The 20,386-nt window shown below is 37.3% G+C and overlaps 1 protein-coding gene across 5 annotated transcripts; it reads left to right on the top strand.

Annotated features, from left to right (window-relative positions):
• Positions 1 to 1,229: 1,229 nt before the first annotated feature.
• Positions 1,230 to 19,539, top strand: slc15a1a (solute carrier family 15 member 1a). Of its 5 annotated transcripts, none has more exons than XM_054788035.1 (23): positions 1,230 to 1,326; positions 2,487 to 2,574; positions 2,672 to 2,813; positions 4,639 to 4,758; positions 4,870 to 4,969; positions 5,877 to 5,967; positions 6,589 to 6,672; positions 7,570 to 7,652; positions 7,740 to 7,826; positions 7,911 to 8,000; positions 8,070 to 8,114; positions 8,187 to 8,219; positions 8,295 to 8,383; positions 9,738 to 9,819; positions 10,496 to 10,615; positions 10,692 to 10,835; positions 10,908 to 10,954; positions 12,787 to 12,894; positions 12,973 to 13,084; positions 13,165 to 13,302; positions 18,092 to 18,124; positions 18,572 to 18,679; positions 18,769 to 19,539. In XM_054788035.1, the coding sequence occupies exons 1-23, from the start codon at positions 1,261 to 1,263 to the stop codon at positions 18,985 to 18,987; spliced, it is 2,229 nt and encodes a 742-aa protein (XP_054644010.1). In that variant the 5' UTR covers positions 1,230 to 1,260; the 3' UTR covers positions 18,988 to 19,539. The 5 variants fall into 5 exon arrangements, with proteins under 5 accessions (XP_054644010.1, XP_054644011.1, XP_054644012.1 ...); XM_054788036.1 differs by lacking the exon at positions 1,230 to 1,326 and adding an exon at positions 1,911 to 1,976 and having other exon boundaries at positions 18,769 to 19,538; XM_054788037.1 differs by lacking the exon at positions 1,230 to 1,326 and adding an exon at positions 2,046 to 2,230 and having other exon boundaries at positions 18,769 to 19,538.
• Positions 19,540 to 20,386: the final 847 nt, after the last annotated feature.

Genomic DNA, 20,386 nt, shown 5'->3' with positions numbered 1-20,386 from the left:
ATTATTCTTTGTTTACGCCACAATGCCCAGGCTACGGTATCACTGCAGGGACATAAGACACGGCCACCGCTAGCATAGCAAGCTACCGAGCTAAGTAGTTAGCCTCACCAATTTACTTATTCTAAAGTTAAGAAAGTGTTTCAAAACTTGCCACTTCCACACAGAATAGGAGGAGAACTTTTTTGCTTAATGTCATGTCGGACGTGCCCTGGCTGACGTCGTGCAGTGTGGCTGTAATCTAATGTCATGTCTCTAATGTCATGTCTGTATTTCATTATTTTTTGACTAATAGTAGTCCATAATGAAGCACAAAACAGCGGTCATTTATTAATGAATCTTCTTTTTTTTAAAACGCGATAGAGTGAGGGAACAATGTTCGAACTGCGATGTAGCGAGGGACGACTTGTATATCGCAAGTTACCCTAAAAGATGAGGAAGGGACACATGCGTTTTTTTGAGTGAGGGTCATCAATACTCTTGTCTAAGTATAGATATATCGATACAAAAGCCCCTATATTGTTTCAAATCAGTGTGCACTTTGAACACAATATAATGTTAGTTTTTGTAGAATTCGTTTTTCAGTGAAAATTGTTCCTAAAACTACGCCTTATTTTTTGCATGGCCAAACAGTGCGCCTAACAAACAAGTCCCAAACATAACATTCACGTGTTGGTGACTATGTGAAGAACGGATGGTGGTCCTTTTAGAGTTGGGACACTAAAGACAGATTCATGTTTATTGTGTGTGTGTGTGTGTGTGTGTCGGGGGGGGGGGGGGGGGGGGGGGGGGGGTTGGTGAAAAAGAACGATGAACAACGATGCACAACTCTGTATCTGTCACCTTCCATCCTCCTATGCAGCACAGAGTGCTGTGCTGTGTTGAGGCGTTCAAGTGCACTGCTTATTTCTGAGTGTTAGATGATTCTGTTGTTTTTTTTTTTATTAAATATGACTGCAAGAAAAATTGTAAGTGGCAGAACTTTGATGATGGTGATAACCACAAGTGAATTCAAGACAGAAATTGTGTCAAAGTACAAAGACAGCGTCTGTTACAGGAGTGTAATGTAAAGGTAGCAACCTTCACCACAAGTTGCAGGGGGAACGGTTTTAACCGAGACATGAGGAGACCACTGATCTGTATTATATATCTGGATAGCTCATACGTCGCACGCGCCCGTGCAAGCCGCTGAAGCCAAAGAGACGCCATCTTACCACTCACATCTCGACTACATTCACACAGCGTACATAGTGTACAAAGCAGATGAAGAGGCTCGCAGAACATCTATATTTTAAATTAAAAAGCGGAGAGATTCTCCCATTCCTTCAAGTAAGCAACCTTCGTCTCTTAAAAACGATTTGATACGTTATTCTCTATCTTTTGGCTTTATTAAATTCTCATTGCCTTTGGGACAAAATTCTACTCTGCACCCTGGCTCAGCACTCCCCTATAGCAATGCATAGTTTTACTCCTCTAGAAAGAGATTTTAATTTTAACTGCATATCCCATCCCCTTTTTCCACTAAAATCCATGGTCGTGATCCTTTCCTGTTTTTTCTTACTTTCATACAATTCACTATGCTCTTGTCTGTACAAAATATGAATCATAAAAGAGAGTGACTTTGGACAAGTTTTAAAATCATTTAACATTTTATGATTTTTTTTCTGATTTTTTTCTGTGTTATGAAATAGAAATAACCTCTTTTCTGATATAGAAATATATTTTAACAAAAAACACAGGAACAATATGTAATATAATATGTAATAATATATAAACATTGTCTCCATACGGGGGTTCATTTTAAATTTGGGTAAAAAAAACAACAAAAAAAAACGTATTTTTTTATATTTGCAAGCAACCCCAAATTATTGCGGCCCTGGTCTGCCACATAGTGCTACTGCGCATGCTCATAACGGGTAACCCTGTTGTAAATGGAGTAAATCTTCTAAATGTGCATTCCTTTTGAAGGAATCTTTCAGGTACGGTACAATGAGTACAATGTTTTCAATAAATAATGCTATATTAGTGCATTTTGTCTGTTTGTACTATACGTGTTGCTCTGCAACGTGTATAGGCCACTACAACCTGTTAGCCTACGGCCAGTGCGTGTGTAATGATAATTGTGTTGACGCTGGCAATAATGTTCAAGTGAGCAAATATACAGCTTTAGAGTTAACTTTGTAACAGGAACTGGAATGAAACAGAAGGGCGTGGCTCACCGTCTACAATAAAGGTCTGTATAAAATGTGTTTTTGTTCATATTTTTGACTTTCTGTAACGTATTAATTTGGGAGGGAAAAAGTCGATGAGGATGCACGATATACCGCCCAGAGAAGGTCGTCTGCGGAAGCTTATTATTTATGTTCGGTTGCGGTGGTTCATTATTGACAAACTTCGCGTGAGGGTTTGTAGCTGGAGTCATATCGCTGTATTTGTGTAATCGTTGTAGCTCTTTCGTGGGTGTGATTGTTCCTCCTTTTGCTGGCCAGGACGTCGCAGTATGTGGATACCCGCTCAGCATATTCTTCATAGTGGTGAATGAGTTCTGTGAGAGGTTCTCCTACTATGGCATGCGTGGTAAGGACTATTTTTCATGCACGTTTCAACAACCAGAGAGCTAACGTCTACGTTGGATTTACATTGCATTGTTGTCGCCTTGCTTATCCGTCCACAGCGGTCTTGGTGCTGTACTTCAAGTACTTCCTCCTCTGGGATGATGACCTTGCCACCTCCATCTACCACATCTTCGTGGCTCTGTGCTACCTCACCCCCATCCTGGGGGCCATTGTGGCCGACTCCTGGCTGGGCAAGTTTAAGTGAGTGGTTTGTTGTTGGCTGCAAAATCTCATAAGAAGAAAAAATCTATAGCCTGAGAAGTAGAAATCATAATTTAAGAGTTTTACTTAGAGTTCTTGTGCATCATGAAGTCTTCAAGTTTTTTCCCCCATCTCAGACTGATGTTTGCATTACTGTTTGTGTATATCAGAACAATACAGTATAGGCCAGGGGTGTCAATCGCACAAAACTCAAAGCCTACTGTAGGTTGTGGGCCGAACTGGACGTTACACCCCACCGCACCCCCCAACCGTATATCTTTGTTATTATTTATGCTGAAAATTTCAACACGTCTTGTCTTTTTAACCAACATAATTGGTGAATGAAGCACACTCACATGCATCATCAGTGCGCACACACAGATGCTCGTTTGAAGTTACCAACATGACAGGACATGCCAAAATAATCCAGGCTGAAAAAACACTAGTTAGTATGTCAAACTTGGAGAAGACGACTCGATAAGTAAGCAGCCGACACACCTTTCATCCCGGTTCCCCGTTATTTAAAGTCATGCTGTTTTTAGTCGTGTACAGTTAGATTATTTAGTCTTTTGGTCTGAATTTGGCACGCTTATTAGGAATGGTTGTAAATTTTGTGCTGTATACTATATTGTTTCCACTTTTACAATTAAAATGCCAGAGGAGTTGCTTAATTACGCAGATCGCTGTAAGCACTTTGTTTGATGAGGTCTGTGAGGCGGGTCAACTCGGTGCTATTTTCCAAATGGTTCCGTGGGCTGGATGAAATTGCAGTGCAGACCCCTGGGCCTGGGTTTGACACGTGGTATAGGCAAATGCTAAGGGGCGTCTGGCCAAAACTGCGGGGAAATTCACCTTCAATATACAATAATGTAATTATTACTATCAACTTTTCAACTAAGCAAATATTTGACTCACCCCAGGGCTCTGTCAGCCCGCCTTTCACCGATGATGCATGGCTATTTTTTACATGTATTTTTTTTTTTTTTACTTCAAATAATTTTACTGTTTATTTTGGAATAACTCCTCAATCACATATCAATACTTATTACAATTTATAATGCATTATAATTATTTTCAGCTCACAGATTTGCATTGAAAAGGAAGGTAGAACAGGTAGAAATAACCAGTTTTTCTAAAGTTATTATTATAATTATATTTTTGATCAAATATTTTAGGATATTTTCCTTAGATTATCTTTCAAAGCCAATTTTATTTTTGATTATATTATTTATGTCATTTATTTAGTGTATTTAATTGCTGATTTGTATTTTATATTTGGTATATTTTTTAAACTTATATAAAATGCTGAAAATGTATGAATATTGGAGTGAAGTAGTACGCATGTGGGGATAAAACTCTATGAAGATAACAACATTCTTGCGAGTACTTATCGCCATTTGTAAAACATTACACTTATTTTTACCTGGTTTTCAGCTCACAGATTTGCATTAAAAATAAAGGCAGAACAGGCAGAAATAATTTTTCCAAATTAATTATAAGTTTTATATTTTTAATCAAATATTTCTTGGGTATTTTCCTTGGATTGTAATACAAATCCAATTTAATTTTTTATTCTATCATTTATATCATGCATTTAGTGTATTTAATCGATTGGGGGTTTTTTTGTATGTCAGAAATAAGTGCTGAATATTAATATTGGAGGAAAGTGTAATTCTACTGCCTTTTCTAGAGAGGTGTGTGCTGCTACTTGGCCCTAAAAAAAGTTACAGAATTGCAGATGCTCTGCTGTTTTTAAGCAGTTACGGTATTTAAGATGTGTGTGCAGATACAGTATGCACGATGATGATTGTGTTTGTGCCCGCAGGACCATCATCTACTTGTCTATCGTCTATGCGCTGGGCCAGGTTGCCATGGCTGTCAGCGCCATCCATGACATCACCGACTCCGACAAGGACGGCTCGCCTGACGACATGACCTTTCACGTGTGGGTTTCTGTACATTAATAACAATCACACTAATGCACTCAAAAGGCGAAACGTAGACCTCCGGGGCCTATTTTTATACTTCCCGTCTTGCTGTTTTTGTTCACATTCAGTGTGCTGTCAATGGTGGGCCTCTTCCTCATTGCTCTGGGCACGGGGGGCATCAAACCTTGTGTGGCCGCCTTTGGTGGAGACCAGTTTAGTGATCACCAGGTTAGTACGTGATCTTATTCAAACACGTCATCTGTAAGACTTTATTATTTCATTATTTTTTTAATGATCTGTGTGAAGTTGGTGATTCATGCAAACATCCCGTGATGGCAAACAGGGAAATAATCTGTCAGTCATGTTCACTGTAGTTTTCTCAAAAGCATCGCGTTCAGTACTACGAGCAAAGTTTTCCAACTGACTTTACTGTATATCACCAGCCAAATTAAAACGCAAGCAGACGAAAAAAAAAAAAAAGCACCGGCAGTGACCGACGCACCACGAGCCGTTGACAGCTCTGTCTTGTCAAATGCACCGCGTACGTACCGAAACAAGTTTACCAAGTAACTTTAGATATGAGCTGAGCTGAGGAAAACATACCAAAAAAAAAAAAAAAAAACGGTCCGGAGTGGAGGCAGTGACCAACGCGACACGAGCCGCATTTAGCCAGTCTGTCACAGAGCGTGACGAGAAAATACATAAGTAGTTACTCATTGAGGATTTTCCTTCATCACGATTACAGATAATGACCAGCTGTACTCATTTCATGCTCGTACTCGGCAAAAATGCATTATCCGTAACGGATACTCGTCTAAAACAACTCTGTATACTATAACTCTATACAGCAATCCTAACAACTATGCTAATGCTAACACACCATGAGCCGTGTCCTGGCTCGTCCACCAATAATCTCGACTGATAAAGTAGGTGATGTGATATCGCCACGGCAACCACAGAGACTTTCAAAGGCAGTGTACGTTCTCCATGATTTTGAAGCTGCCATTTCAAAACAAAAGCGCTTTTAATGACCTCTTTTAAGTACAGTAGAAAATAATGAGAACACCATCAGACTGATCACCCAAATAAAACAGGGCTGTATTTTCACTCTGTTGATCATTTTTTTTCTCTGCAGGAAAAGCAGAGAAGAACCTTTTTCTCTGTGTTCTACCTGTGCATCAATGGAGGGAGCCTCCTGTCAACTATCATCACTCCCATCCTCAGAGGTAAGCAAACGTTGCAAGTATACATATGCAAACATATGCAAGGAATTCTTGTACTGATTTACACACAAACATCTTTTATCATGACTGCAATGTCTCAAATGCAGCCAAGGTACAGAACATACACACAAAGATTTAAAACTGTTTCCTGTTTCTCTCCAAGATTGTTGACAAATGTGTCTAAATCTGTGTTAGTGAGCACATGATAATCCATCCAATTCACAGGTGTGGCAGATCAAGATGCTGGTTAGAAGCATAATTATTACAAAGGCTGGCCACAATAAAGGGCCACTCCGAGTTGTGTACAGATAGGTTTTAGCTCTTTGCATTCAGCTCATTAAAGATGGTTGTGTTTTTGTTGAGTGTATAGTGTGTAGGGGGTGCCTGCTCCATCAGTCCGACGGTCCCTGGCTTGAAAAGTAACGAAGACCCCTGCATTAGATGCTTGTCTCACAAGATTTATTGATGTCTCACCTGACGTCACGCACGATGATTGTTTGAACTCCCAGTTTTGCTTGACTTTGAAGGCATACTTTCCAGCAAATTTTGGTTAAAATTGGTTTGGTTAAACAAATCCTACCATTTTTTTTTTCTATAATTCAATGTGGTTATGTCTCTATGCAGCTCAAGAGTGTGGCATCCATACCAAGCAGAGCTGCTACCCTCTGGCCTTTGGTGTCCCTGCTGCACTCATGGTGGTAGCGCTCGGTATGTCTATTAGATAGATACTGTATATCTTAGAGTAGTCGGTGTACAGCTTGGAAAGCCCAGCTTCACAAAGCACATGTTGGAATTCATGTTTTCCCTCAATGAACCGCAGCTCCCAAGTGCCGCCAGCACTCGTACAGCCACAAACCATGACGCTGCCAATACCATGCATGACAAGACACAATTATTTTGATACGCACATGTGTTGACAAATATTTAGACAATAATGAATGTGTGTTGACTCATTTTCAGAGGACAGCAGTCAATACTGCTGGACAAGCTGTACGCTGACTACTCTCAAGTACAATATATGCAAGTTGAATTGCTATAATATTGAGATACTGTACTGTAATAAAAGTGGCTGCTGAATTGTGAGAGTCATAGAGTAAATCCACGAGTGACGAAAAACCTGCACAAAATGGAGACGATTTTAAGACCTCCCTCGCTCACGGTGCAACCAAAAATAACACGTGGAACACACGATGTAACTGTACCACACAAACTTTGACACTTACACACTAACATATCTGCAAAACAATACCATTTTATACTCACTGAAAACTTGCAAGGCTCGCTGGGAAGCCCATGCGCACACTCCCCACTCAGGGAGTTACCCAGCATGCCTTGTGGGTTCTACATGAGCATAAAGTAGTGCTGTTTTACATGTACATTAGTGTGTAAGCATTTATTTCAATACCCGAATAGTTCCGAGTTACCTTGAGTGTTCCTCACGTGTTATTTTTGGGGAGGAGATAAGCTCCTGTTGCTGCGTGACATGTAAATATCAAGCTTTCTGTGCAACGCAAGCTTTTCTACCGATAAACGACTTAATTATGGAGATTATAAGACGAAAATGGCGTGGTAGGTAGGTAGGTAATAATGTGATGTGCCATGCAGTGGTGTTTATCGTCGGGAGTGGCATGTACTACAAAGCAGAGCCTCAAGGAAACATCATGATGGACGTGTGTCGATGCATCAGTGTAAGTTTACCCTTTCAACTCGTTTAAAACGTCCTATTGCAAATGTCTGCAGCGTCATTTGTTTGTTTTCTTTCTTTCTTCAATCAGTTTGCCATCGCAAACCGCTACAGGCACAGAAGCAACAGGTTCCCCAAAAGGCAGCACTGGATGGACTGGGCAGAGGAGAAGTATGACGTATGTGTGACATCAGGGGATGGTACAAATACTGTCATAAAAGTGTCTTATCAGGGGTTCATATTCTTCCGTCCTGTGTTTTAGAAACTCCTAATTGCGCAAATAAAAATGGTGCTGAAGGTTCTCTTCCTGTACATTCCACTTCCAATGTTCTGGACTCTATTTGACCAAAAGGTATTTGATATTTCATGAAAAGCTCCTCAATAGTGTGCATAGATGCTAAATGCTTCTCTTGCATTGAAGGGCTCCAGATGGACTTTGCAGGCCACCACCATGGATGGAAACTTTGTAAGCTAACTCATTCAAGAAACCACTCGAAAAGCAGAAAACGTGAATGCAGTAACCTCTCTCTGTCTGCAGGGGGCGCTCGTCATACAGCCTGATCAGATGCAGGTAGATTGAAATCAGCAGTTTTAATTAAGATGTCTCACACTAATAAAGACTGACTGTGTTTAAACAAAAAAAAAGACTGTGAACCCCATCCTGATCCTGACCCTGGTGCCCATCATGGACAGTGTCATCTACCCTCTCATCCAAAAATGTGGCCTGAATTTTACGTAAGTTATACGACATTTACTCTATTTTATTACCATATTTCCTCTTATAGTTTTCAGTGGCATTTATTTCGTCAGCTGCAGAGAGAACCAGGCGTCTATTAGTGGTAGGGTAACTACTTAAGACGTTTATTTATACAGGCATTTTAATAATAATATTGAATGATACTATTACACACAAATAATGATATATAATGATGTGTAATAATAGTAATAATAAATAGCAATGCTGTAAAAAAAAGCCAACATATATACAGTATATCTTGAAATGTCCTTTCACTACAATGACAAATAGTGTCTTATGTTATAATATACTATTTTGATCCAGATATAGGCATATATATATATATATATATATAAAGAATATAGGCATTTTTATCATAATGTTGTATAATATTATTATTATTAGTATTACAGTACATATTAATTTTCCCACAAATAAATAATGACAGTTAAAATAATATATTCTTAAATAATTTTTTGAATTAAAAATAATAAATACAATAAAAATAAATAACAATGCGAAAACCAAACAATATATTTCATTTTATAATCGTATTGAATAATATTGTTCTATATTTTTCCTACGAATAAATAATAATTAAAATAATGTTAATGTGATTATATTCTGGAATTTTAATTCATAATAATAAATAACAATGCCATAACAAAACATAATGTATATAATATAATATTTCAGAACAATGACCAATAGTTTTATTTTTATTTGTTTCTTTGAAAATAGGCCATTTTTCCATAGAAGACACATCTCATTAGGTAATAATTCATAAATGTGTGATAATGTGGGTAAAATATACAGCAAACATGTACCAGCCCACCATTTTTACTCTACACTGATAATGTTTTTTCCTGAAGCGTTGAGATATCACACTTTGTTTGGCGGTCCTTGAACGCACCATCGTTACCTGAGGCACTGAAAGCTAAACTTATACCGTATACAGTAGAACTTTCTCTGACACTGCCACAGTTTAAAAAAAAAAACATTTTGCATTATCAAACGTCTCACATTATCATTCATACATTATATCATCATTATATACATTTTACACTTTAAAATGCATTTAATAAGTGTGTGAGGCATATTTAGGTCTTACACCTGGATTGTGTTGCAAGTAAACAATGGCAGGAGGGGGGTGAGCGAGCTGTGTGTCGAAAATAGACATTTTTATGGACGTCTCTATTACTTACTCGACATTGGCTGGTAAGTGGTATAGAGCCCCGCAAATGTGAGGTGCGGCATTTATGTCGTTAGGTGAACAATGAATCCCACGCTTACTGGACGTAGTATTGAACATGTTGTCATTGACAGAATATCCTAAGGATTTGTCTTCACCAGGCCTCTGAAAAGAATGACGGTGGGGATGTTTCTCGCAGCGTTGGCGTTTGTCTGCGCTGCTCTGGTGCAGGTGGAAATCGACGTAAGTAGAAAATCTAACATTTTCTTCAAATATGGCTCATGTTTCGTGCGTTATAACGGTATGGGGCAAACTTAAAGTAACAAAAGAACCAGCTGCTGGGTGTGTCACAAGATCTCGCGACATTCAAACGTAACAAGAGTTGTTGTTCCGAAAAAAAATGTCTCGTGGGCACTAGACCTGGAACGATAATAAATAAATGAATTTATCATACAATAAATGAAAATGAATTGGATCAATACATTGCCATGTGCATATGTGTCTGTTTTCCTCATCTCTGCCACCAAACAGGCAAGAAGAGCCTTGTTTGTTTCATAGAACAACGCCATGAACGGAGTGAGCCCCTTTGTCAGTCATATAGTCTCTTTGTCTCAGTGGGGGGAGGCAGGGCCGCTAGCATACACACAGAGTGCACAAGAGTGTAGCCTTGTGAGGAGCATTGCAAGGTAACGTAGTCAAGGTTAAATTAGTAGATTCCAATATCTTTCAAATGTTTTTTTATACTTTTCATAAAAGTAAAGTTAAAATCTTGTCTCGCCTCGTCTCGTAGACCCAATTTCGTGTATCGTCTCGTTTCGTGACACCCTTAGCTCATTTTTAAGGAGTCAACAACTGGCATCTAGGAATTACAGAGTAGCAGAACCCCGGGAAATGACCTCTATTTTGTAATACTCTTCAGAAAACACTCCCCACATTCCCATCAGCGTATCAGAGCCAACTGAAAGTACTAAACATGGGCGAGAATCCAATCACAGTCAAACTGGCCAACAACATTCAACTGAGCCTGTCTCCATCTCAGGTATGTCTCAATCGTCATCATTTATTATTCTTCCCCTCGTGTTTATTTATCGTCCTGCTGTATGTGTGTGCATCAGGCCAGTGAGCAATTCTTCACATTCGAAGAGGAAGAAATTGTGGTTTCTGTCGACAGCCATGGCGTGACAAGACCAGTCTTCTTAAGCAAGGGAGAGCGACAAACGCTTGGGCTTCCCTCAAACCTCACACACGAGTGGCTGCTGGTCGGTTAAATGGATTTGCATTTTGCTTTTCATGGTCAGACAATTAAAACATGCTCTGTGTCCTTCCCTCAGACGGAGGATTTGAAAGCCAAGCCGCAGCAAGGGAATAACGCAGTCCGGTAAATGCTATGACACTATTAGTCAAGGGTGGCCAAAGTGCGACCCGGGGGCTAGTCACAGCCCGCGGCCTTGTTTTATTGGCCCTCAGCACATTCCAGAAGTACGATAAAACAAGAAATGTAAAAAAACAAAAACAAAAAAAAACAATAGTAAAAATGAAGAAAAAAAGCAGTAATTTTACAAGAATAAAGACAAAATATTAAGAAAGTAAAGTCAGAATATTAAGTTAAAAAAAATAGCATAAAGTTGATAAGTTAAAGGAAGAAAAGTCGTAATATAAGAAACAAACAAAACAAAGAATAAAGTTGAAATTTTTGGAAAATTTGGTTGGGAAAGTTATAATTTCACAATAAAGCCAAAATATTATGAGAATAAAGTCATAAAATTACAGTAAAAATTGTACAAGAAGAACATTTAAATATTAAGACAGAAAAGTGATAATATGAAGTGAAAGAAACTTCATAGAGTTGAAAAATTAAAGGAAAATGGTTGTAATAAAAGTAAAAGTAATTAGGTTGGAAAAAATGTTATACTATTAAGATAATAAAGTCAAAATATTTTGATTTGTTTTAAAAAAAAAACAGCAAAAAAGAGTAATGTAAGGGGGAAAACTTCACCCTAAAAAATATGCTTTGTCGTCGATGCAGGCTGTTTTTTTTCTTTAAGTATAAAAGAAAAAAAACAGCTACATGGGTTGGTTAAAAAAAAAAGTAAAAGTCATTTGATTTTTCAGTATGCAGCCCTCGGTGGTAAAGTTTGGACACCCCCGCTATTAGTGTTAATTTGTTTCTGTCTAAAACGGACCATATCCAATCCAATTTAATTTATAAAGCACCCTAACATAACCCAGTGCTGCCCCCGGGGGGTTCGCGGTGAAATGTCAGGGAGGCGTGAGAGGCAGGGAGGACTTTCAGTATTAGTACAGACCTGCCAGCTTGTATGAATGTGTCGTACTCGGCATGCAACTTGAGTCTTGGATACGCTGGTATGCTTCACTGCTCTCCATTTGGTTGCATTTCTCTGGTTTCAGTTTCGAGTTCAGTCTGTACAGTACAGATAAATAAACACATACTATCAGTTTCTCAATAGTATTCCAAATCGAGGGAGCGTGAAATCATTTCTTTTCTCCAGTGGGGGCATGAAAGAAAATAATTGACAACCACTGACATAACCACAGGTGACCAAAGAGCCCTACAGGGAAATATATATATATTTTTTTAATTAACATTATTTAGTTCCGAATGGCAATTTTTCCTACAGGAAATAATGCAAACCAAATTAATCCCTCAAAAATATGAACAAAAAATACATTTCATATCGAGAATAATTCTAGTTTTACATGCAGAAACAACACAAGAAAAGAAAACGATGCAAAATAATTGTAAATGACTGGGCATGTCACAAGCTCTCGTGAGAATAAAAAGGGGCAAGGTTTCTCGTTCAGAAAAAAAAACTTGTGGGCCCTAGGCCTGGGTGAACGATGCTAGTGCTCGTGCAACTCACACAGTGGTTTGTACAGAGAAATTAATATTACAGGATCTCTATAGTCTTTCCAAGCAGGGGGGGCAAGAAAACAATACTGTCCCATGGGGGGGGCATGACAGCAAATAACTGATAACCACTGGAATAGTTTTAAGTGCAATATTGTATGAAAACTTGTACGACACAAAAATAAATCAATAAACTGGAATAAATAATAAACAGGAGTGTACGAAAACTGAGGTTTTACAGTACGGTACATACCCGCTACACATATGACAAGCTCGACACCTAGTTCAGATTCACGCTTTTAGAATTGTGTGTAATACTGTTTAACATGCTATTGTTTCAGCTTCATAAACGGAATGTCCACAGTAGTGAATGTGTCCGCTGCCGGCGGGGAAGCGAGCTTGCTCGAGCCGCTTTCTTATTCCAACTATTCTCAGATCAAAAACGGAATGTAAGTTTTGTTCATCCACAATTCACCTTCGCCAGCTTTTAGCGAGTAATAACGCGCCTTGCCTTGATGATTCCCCAGAGCCACTTTCACCGTAAGGATGGCTTCCAAGTCATGTGACTACAGAAGAGAGTTTGGGTTCGGAAGTTCGTATACTTTAGTTATTCCCAGCACGTTCACCTTTGGACCAACTGTAAGTTTGGCATGTGCTTTCTTTCCCACATGGTCACATTTTTAGTGATTTTTAGTGATTTTTTTTTCTCCCCCCATTAGTGTCACGAGTCTATTCGTGCCATAGAAGACATCAAGCCCAACTCTGTCCACATGGCCTTGCAGATCCCGCAGTACTTCTTCATAACCGCCGGCGAAGTCATGTTTTCTGTCACAGGACTGGAGTTCTCTTACTCACAGGTACAGATAGATAGACTAGCTCAGGGATGGCCATGAGTGGCGGAGATATGCTAAGAAGTCATATACTGTATATATATTTTTTTTAAATGCATCTCAGCTTTGTCACATAGGTGAAAAGCGTATTAGTATGAAATTTGTGCTTTGCTCTTTTTTTCCATTTGTGCTGGTTGATTTTTCCAAATAGTCCACAAAATCTTTTTGTATTAGAACTTTTTTTCCCAGAGTATTTTGACTTTATTCCCATAATATTATAAATTTTCCCCCAACCTAATTTTCCAAAAATTACATTTACATTTACAATCACAATTTCTCATAATATTACGACTTTAATAATAATAATAATAATAATAATAATAATACATTTATATTTAAACTCTATGCTACTAAAATGGTATTATTTTTCCCCATAATGTTATGAGTTTGCAACTTTTGTTTGTTTGCGTTTGCAAATTGCAACTTTTTTTCTCGTCGGAACATGACTTCTTTCTCGTCATATTTTGACTGTAAAATTGCAGCTATTATTTTCCATTTCTGCTGGGGTTCTCTTTCTTTAAATTTTCCCAACTATTTCAACTTTCTTCTTGTCAATTTTCTTGTCGTAATTATGACTTTATTCCCATAATATTTTTACTTTATTTTTGTAACATTTTATAACTTTTTTCACAACCTCATTTTCCAAAAATTACAACTTTGTTGTTTTGTTTTCTCATAATATTAAGGCTTTCTTTAATATTTCAACTTTATGCTACTAAAATGACATTATTTTTCTTCATAAAATTACGATGTTATTCTCATAAAATTACAACTTTTTCTTGTTAGATTTAACTTTTTCTTTTAATATTTTCATTCATTTCATTTTTGTATTACGACTCTTTTCTCAGAATATTTTGACTTTATTCCCATAATATTAGAACTTTTTCCCCAACCTAATTTTCCAAAAATGACAACTTAATTTTGTTGTTTGTTGTTTGTCATAATGTCACGACGTGAAAAAAGAATACAATTTTTCTTTAATATTTCAACTCTATGGTGCTAAAGTGACATTATTTTTCTTCATAACATTAGGATTTTATGTATTGTAACGACATAAAAGTCATTACAATACACACAATACAATTTTTCTCGTTATATTTTGACTTTATTCTTGTAAAATTACGGCTATTTTTTTCCCTTTCTGCTGTTTTTCGTTTTAATTTTCCAACTATTTCAACTTTCTTCTTGTAAATTTTCTTCTTGTAATTATGACTTTACTCCAGTGCTTCTCAAATAGTGGGGCGGGTCCCCCTGGGGGGTCGCAGTGAACTGTCAGGGGGACTTTCAGTATTAGTGCAGACCTACCAACATGTATGAATTTGTCATACTCCGCATGCAATTTGACTCTTGAATATGCTTGTATGCTTCACTGCTCTCTATTTTGTTGCCATCTGCTGGTTTCAGTTTCAAATTTGTGTCTGTACCTTACAGATAAATACAGTCAAACCTGTCTATAGCAGCCACTGAAGGGAAACGGCAAAAGTGGTCGCTATAGACAGGCGGCCGCTATAGACAGGTTGGTGGCCATTTTGAATTTGTGCGCACACATATTAACATGTATTCACAAAAAGACTGGAGCAAAACCAAGAGACAAAGGGGAAAACACTCTGTTGACACATAAACAGGTGGGTAAATCTAGGTAACAGCTCCGGTGAGGAAACTAGTAATATCAATAACAACAATGAACCAGCGCCGCACATTCGACGGCGCTGGCCTTTTATCCACCACAAATGTTAATTGACCGCAGCTGCGCGGCCACCAGGCATGAAGCGGCTGCCTCTTCCTCCCCAGAGAAGGCACAGCCCGCCAAATAAGAGTGCAGGACAGGGGACGCTCACTCCTGTCCTGCAGAACGTCACAAATTTCCATTTTTTTATTTTTTTTTTAAACATGATTTTAAAAGCAAGAAATAAAAATTTTAGTGAACGAGCCCGAGGATATATGTACAGGATACGCGTGAAGCAGTCATGAATGGGTGTGTGCGTGAACAATTGAGTGCAGAGGAGGTGCGAAGATTGTAGTAAACTAACAATACCATTGCTCCTTTCTTATTGAATGGGCTTCTAATCTCTAATTAGTCGGCAATTAAGTGATATTTTAGATGTTTTATTCAGGTGTTTTCGCTATTTTCGAATCTATTCACGGCATTGCAAAGTGGGAAGATTACCGTTTTGGCCGTCATTGAATCTTTTCAGGGCGGCATTGCAAAGTAAGAAGACGGCTTTTTTATGTCGAACTAGTACTCAGTAATTAAAGTCTACACACGACGGCTTCATTGTTTAAAAAACTAAACTTTTTCATGCATGAAGCTTCTGCTTGAGTCGGCATTTTGGCCGCTATATGCGGTCAGATATTGACCAAAGGATACAAAATGGGTGGCCCCTGGCCGCGTTAGACAGGTGACTGCTATACACAGGTTCTACAATACGTAAATTTTCTGCAGGGGATTTTTCAGTGGCCGCTATAGGCAGTTGGCCGTTATAGACAGGCGGCCGCGAAGACTGACTGTAAATACATATTATCAATTTCTCAATAGTAGGGACAGAAAACAATTGAGAACCAGTGCTTTATTCCCATTATATATTGACATTACTCTCGTAACATAACTTTTTCCGTAACTTAATTTTCCAAAAATTACAACTTTATTCATTGTTTTGTTTTTTTCTCACAATATTAAGACTTTAAAAATTTTTTTTAATATTTCAACTTTATGCTACTAAAATGACATTGTGTATATATAATATATGTATAATATATACAGTATATACTTTATATATATATATATATATATATATGTGTGTATATATATATGTATGTATATATATATATATATATATATATATATATATATATATACAGTCAAACTTGTCTACAGCGGCCACTAGAGGGAGTCTGCAAAAGTGGCCGCTATGGACAGGTTGGCGTCCAGTTTGAATGTTGACCAGTAGAAGGGAAAATAATAATAATAATAATGTTGACCAGTAGAGGGCACTGCGGACTGCGGATAAAAGTTGTACAGCACTACTAGGCTTGTTATTATCATGGTTCATGGTTCATGGTTTTAATCCTGAACATGCATATGAGTCAAACAGTAGCACATCACATAGTACAATTCACAATTTTGCATGTCCAAAAAGGAGTAGGAAAAAGCAAAGCTTATTTAATCCTACCCCTCATCAGTTTCACATCAGTTGCTAGAGGCTTAATAATAACTGATAGAATATATCCACGACCCACAGAACAAAGCTGTGCTAGTTATGTCTTACGCTTGTTTTTTATATTTTACTTTTTATACGGCAGAGTGTCATTACAGCTTTAGTTCATCAGGAAGTGACGGGAAGTGACGGTGGGCGTCCCGAGCAGGAGAGCTAGGCTCAGTGCTAGCTGTGAGTTTCGAGAGAGTTGGGAAGTGTGTTTATGTTGGCGTGGATGTAAAGTCCTGCAGTGTTCTCCGCTGTTAATAAAGCGATTAAACTGCATTGGCGACGTGAGTCTCTCCTTCCCCACAACAAGCGGCATTACAGTATTGACCAGTGCACACCAGGAAATAAACGTTGTCATTTCTTACAGGCATTGCCGGGACAGCTATGTAATGGGGCTTGTTTAACCTTTGCCTTGTGGGCAAGCAGGAAGGGGAGACGATGTTGAGAGATGTGTGTGTGTTCTGAGCTGCTGTCTGGTGGCCGCGTTCAAGAAATAAAGTTGGCAGAAGAAACAGGAGAAGTTTCCTTCTTTGCTTCGGAGCTGAATAACACTGACAAGTTAACAGACTAGTAGTGAACGGAAAAGAAGACGGCTTTGTTTGTGTCGAATACAGAAGATGAGGACTTTGATGGATTTGTGGATGAGGATTGATGAAAAATAACGTGAGTACATTGTAAAATACTTCAATTAAGTACAACCAAACTCAGTTTTGCTCCCGCTGCCGCATGCATGGTAGCGTATGTTGTTTTTTTTTATTGTAGCGTCGCTGGGAGCACGTCCTGTTCCCAGTCTACTTTGCGGTAATGTTTTGGTGCAAATGCTCTTAAAGTTACATGTTTGACCAGGAAATAGCAAGCTCAAAAGAAGACGGCTTTTTATGTGGAACAACTGACAGTTTGTGTGGATCTTGTGAATGATTGTGACTGAGCTAGGACTCAGTAATTAAAGTCTACACAAGACGGCTTCATTGATTGAAAAACAAAACTTTTTCGTGCATGAAGCTTCTACTTGAGTCGGTAATTTGGCCACTATATGCGGTCAGATATTGACCAAGGGAGACAAAATGGGTGGCCACTGGCCGCGTTGGACAGGTGACTGCTATACACAGGGTCTATAACATGTAAATTTGCTGCGGGGGATTTTTCAGTGGCTGCTATAGGCAGGTGGCCATTCTATAAAGGTGGCCGCTAAGACAGTTTTGACTGTGTGTGTGTGTGTATATATATATATATATATATATATATATATATATATATATATATATATATATATATATATATATATATATATATAAAATTGTATACAGTATACCTAATTTTCCAAAAATTCCAACTTCTTGTTTTGTTTATTTCTCATAATATTGCGACTTAAATGTTTTTAATATTTTAAATCTATGCTATTAAAATAACATTATTTTTCTTCATAACATTGTGATTTTGTTTTCATAAAATTGCGTTGGTTTTTTTTAATGTCGTTAGATTACGAATTTTTTCTTGTTATATTTTGACTTTATTCCTGTAAAATTACGGCTATTTCTTTTTTTATTTTCCAGCCATTTCAACTTCTTCGTGTGAATTTTCTTCTTGTAATTATGACTTTATTTCCATCTTTTTTTTTTTTACTTTATTCTCATAACACTATAACTTTTTTTGCAACCTAATTTTCCCAAAATTACAACTTTATTTGCTGTTTAGTTTCCCATCATATTAAGCCTTTTAAAAAAACAACTTTTTTCTTTGATATTTCAATTTTATGTTACTAAAATGACGCTACTTTTCCTCATAACATTACGTTATTCTCACAAAATTCCGACTTTTTTTGTTAAACTGTGTTCTTTTACTAGTTTGTCTTTAGTCCTGTAAAATTACTGCAGATTTATCAATTTTTTCTGTTTTTCGGGGGTTTTTTGTAAACATTTTTTAGAGCCACTTAAAAAAAGGCCCCAAGGGAACACTTTAGACACCCCTGTACTAGCTTAAAAGAAGATAATGAACATGATGCAGTAGTTAATCAAAGATTTTTCATTTTTCAGGCGCCAAGCAACATGAAGGCAGTGCTGCAAGCAGGCTGGCTGTTTACCGTCGCTGTCGGCAACTTCATTGTTTTGATTGTGGCCGAGCTTGCTAAGCTTCCTAAACAGGTAAAAAAAAAAAAAAAAAAAAAAAAAACATCCTGGAAGCCAAAATGTCTATTTGTGCCGTGGGGTTACATGAGCTGTGTCCTTCCAAGTGGGCCGAGTATGTGCTTTTCGCCTCCCTCCTGGTCGCCGTGTGTTTCATCTTCTCCATCATGGCCTACTTCTACACCTACATGGACCCGTCTGGGATTGAGGCTCAGTTCAAGACGAAGGTGAATGCCGATGACAAGGACGACATATGGGACAAACACAAGAAGGACATCAGAAGAGACAGTGTTGATAGTGATGATGAGAAACAAACTAACATGTGAAAACTGAAACCAGCACTCTTTAACGTATTTAACGTATTTCCCATTTAAATATACTGTATGTTTTATAGACAGCTGTAAATGATGTAAAAATAAATAGTTTTGGGATGAAGCCGAGTGGGTTTGTAATTATTGTTTTTGTGTCTTTTATATATACACACACTAACCCAGCGGTGTCTAGACTTTTTCCACCGAGGGCCACATAGTGAAAAAGGGCCACTTACATATTTTGTAAAGCAACACATGTAGATATGCTAAGAATGTATGTATATTTCAAGAAAAAAACTGCGTCTCAGCTTTGTGATATAGGTGAAAAAGCCTATTATTAGTATCACCTTTGCTTTTTGCTTTTTTTGCCATGCTTTTGCTGTTTTTGTTTTTTTTCCAAATATTTGAACTTTCTTCTTAATCTTCATAAATGTTCTTGTCATAATATTATGACTTTAATCCCATATTTTCACATCATTCCCATAATATTGTAATATTTCCCCAATCCACTTTATTTTGTTGTGTTTATCTCTGATATTATGACTTAAAAAATGATTTTTTTTTTTCTTTAATCAACTCTATGCTACTAAAATGTCTTTTTTGTATTTTTCCCCATAATATTATGAGCTTGTTCTCGCAAAATATTTTTTTTTTAAATTCTGCTGTTATTATAAATTTCCAAACTATTTCAACTTTGTTCATCATTTTTATTGTCATATTTATGACTTTATTCCCATCATTTTTTTTACTTTATTCTTTTTCCGCAACTGAATTTTCCAAAATTTATTTTGTTTTTTGTTTCTCATAATGACTTAAAAAAACTGTTGTTTTTCCTTAATATTTCAACCTTATGCTATTAAAATGATGTTATTTTTCCTCCTATTACCACATTATTCTCATAAAATTCCGACTTTTTATCATTAGATTACAACTTTTTTCTCTTAATATTTTGACTTTATCCTTGTAAAAAAATTGTAAGTTTTCTTGTGAAATTATTTTCAGAATGTGCCGTCAGGCTAGCGCTGGGGGCTATTTTTTTGTTTACCTCAACTATTTGTACTGTGTTTTTTGTTGATTGTAATCATGATCAATAAAATAAAGGCAAAGTGTTGCTTGTCGTTCGTCGTTTTATGAGCGTGACAATTTTCAACAATAAATATTAGTATCGACAATGCCGGCCCTGTATTTACCGAGTTTGGGATCGACACCAAAATTTGCAGTATTGCCCACCATTAGTAGAAAGGTCTCCATGTTTTAAGATTATTTTATTTATTGTTGACTTGTCATGCCAATTAAAACTCTTACATGCTTGTTAGCAGCCAGCAATAAATATTAAAATAGTGCAAATAAGTATTCCGACTAAAGATTTACCAATAAGAAGAAATGCCTCATAAGAAACACTGACGATTTTGCC

This window comes from Dunckerocampus dactyliophorus, chromosome 9 (assembly GCF_027744805.1).
Source record: "Dunckerocampus dactyliophorus isolate RoL2022-P2 chromosome 9, RoL_Ddac_1.1, whole genome shotgun sequence".
In the NCBI taxonomy this organism is placed as follows: domain Eukaryota; kingdom Metazoa; phylum Chordata; class Actinopteri; order Syngnathiformes; family Syngnathidae; genus Dunckerocampus; species Dunckerocampus dactyliophorus.
The sequence above is the reverse complement of the archived record's forward strand: the minus strand, read 5'-3'. Positions and strand labels throughout refer to the sequence as shown.

Excerpts from the sequence above, each read along its gene's own strand:
- slc15a1a (XM_054788032.1), top strand. The coding sequence starts at position 2,303 with ATGAGGATGCACGATATACCGCCCAGAGAAGGTCGTCTGCGGAAGCTT. Across the intron at positions 10,836-10,907 it reads TCACACACGAGTGGCTGCTG|ACGGAGGATTTGAAAGCCAA; the intron begins GTCGGTTAAATG and ends TCCTTCCCTCAG. Across the intron at positions 13,303-18,091 it reads TGGAGTTCTCTTACTCACAG|CCATTTCAACTTCTTCGTGT; the intron begins GTACAGATAGAT and ends TTTATTTTCCAG.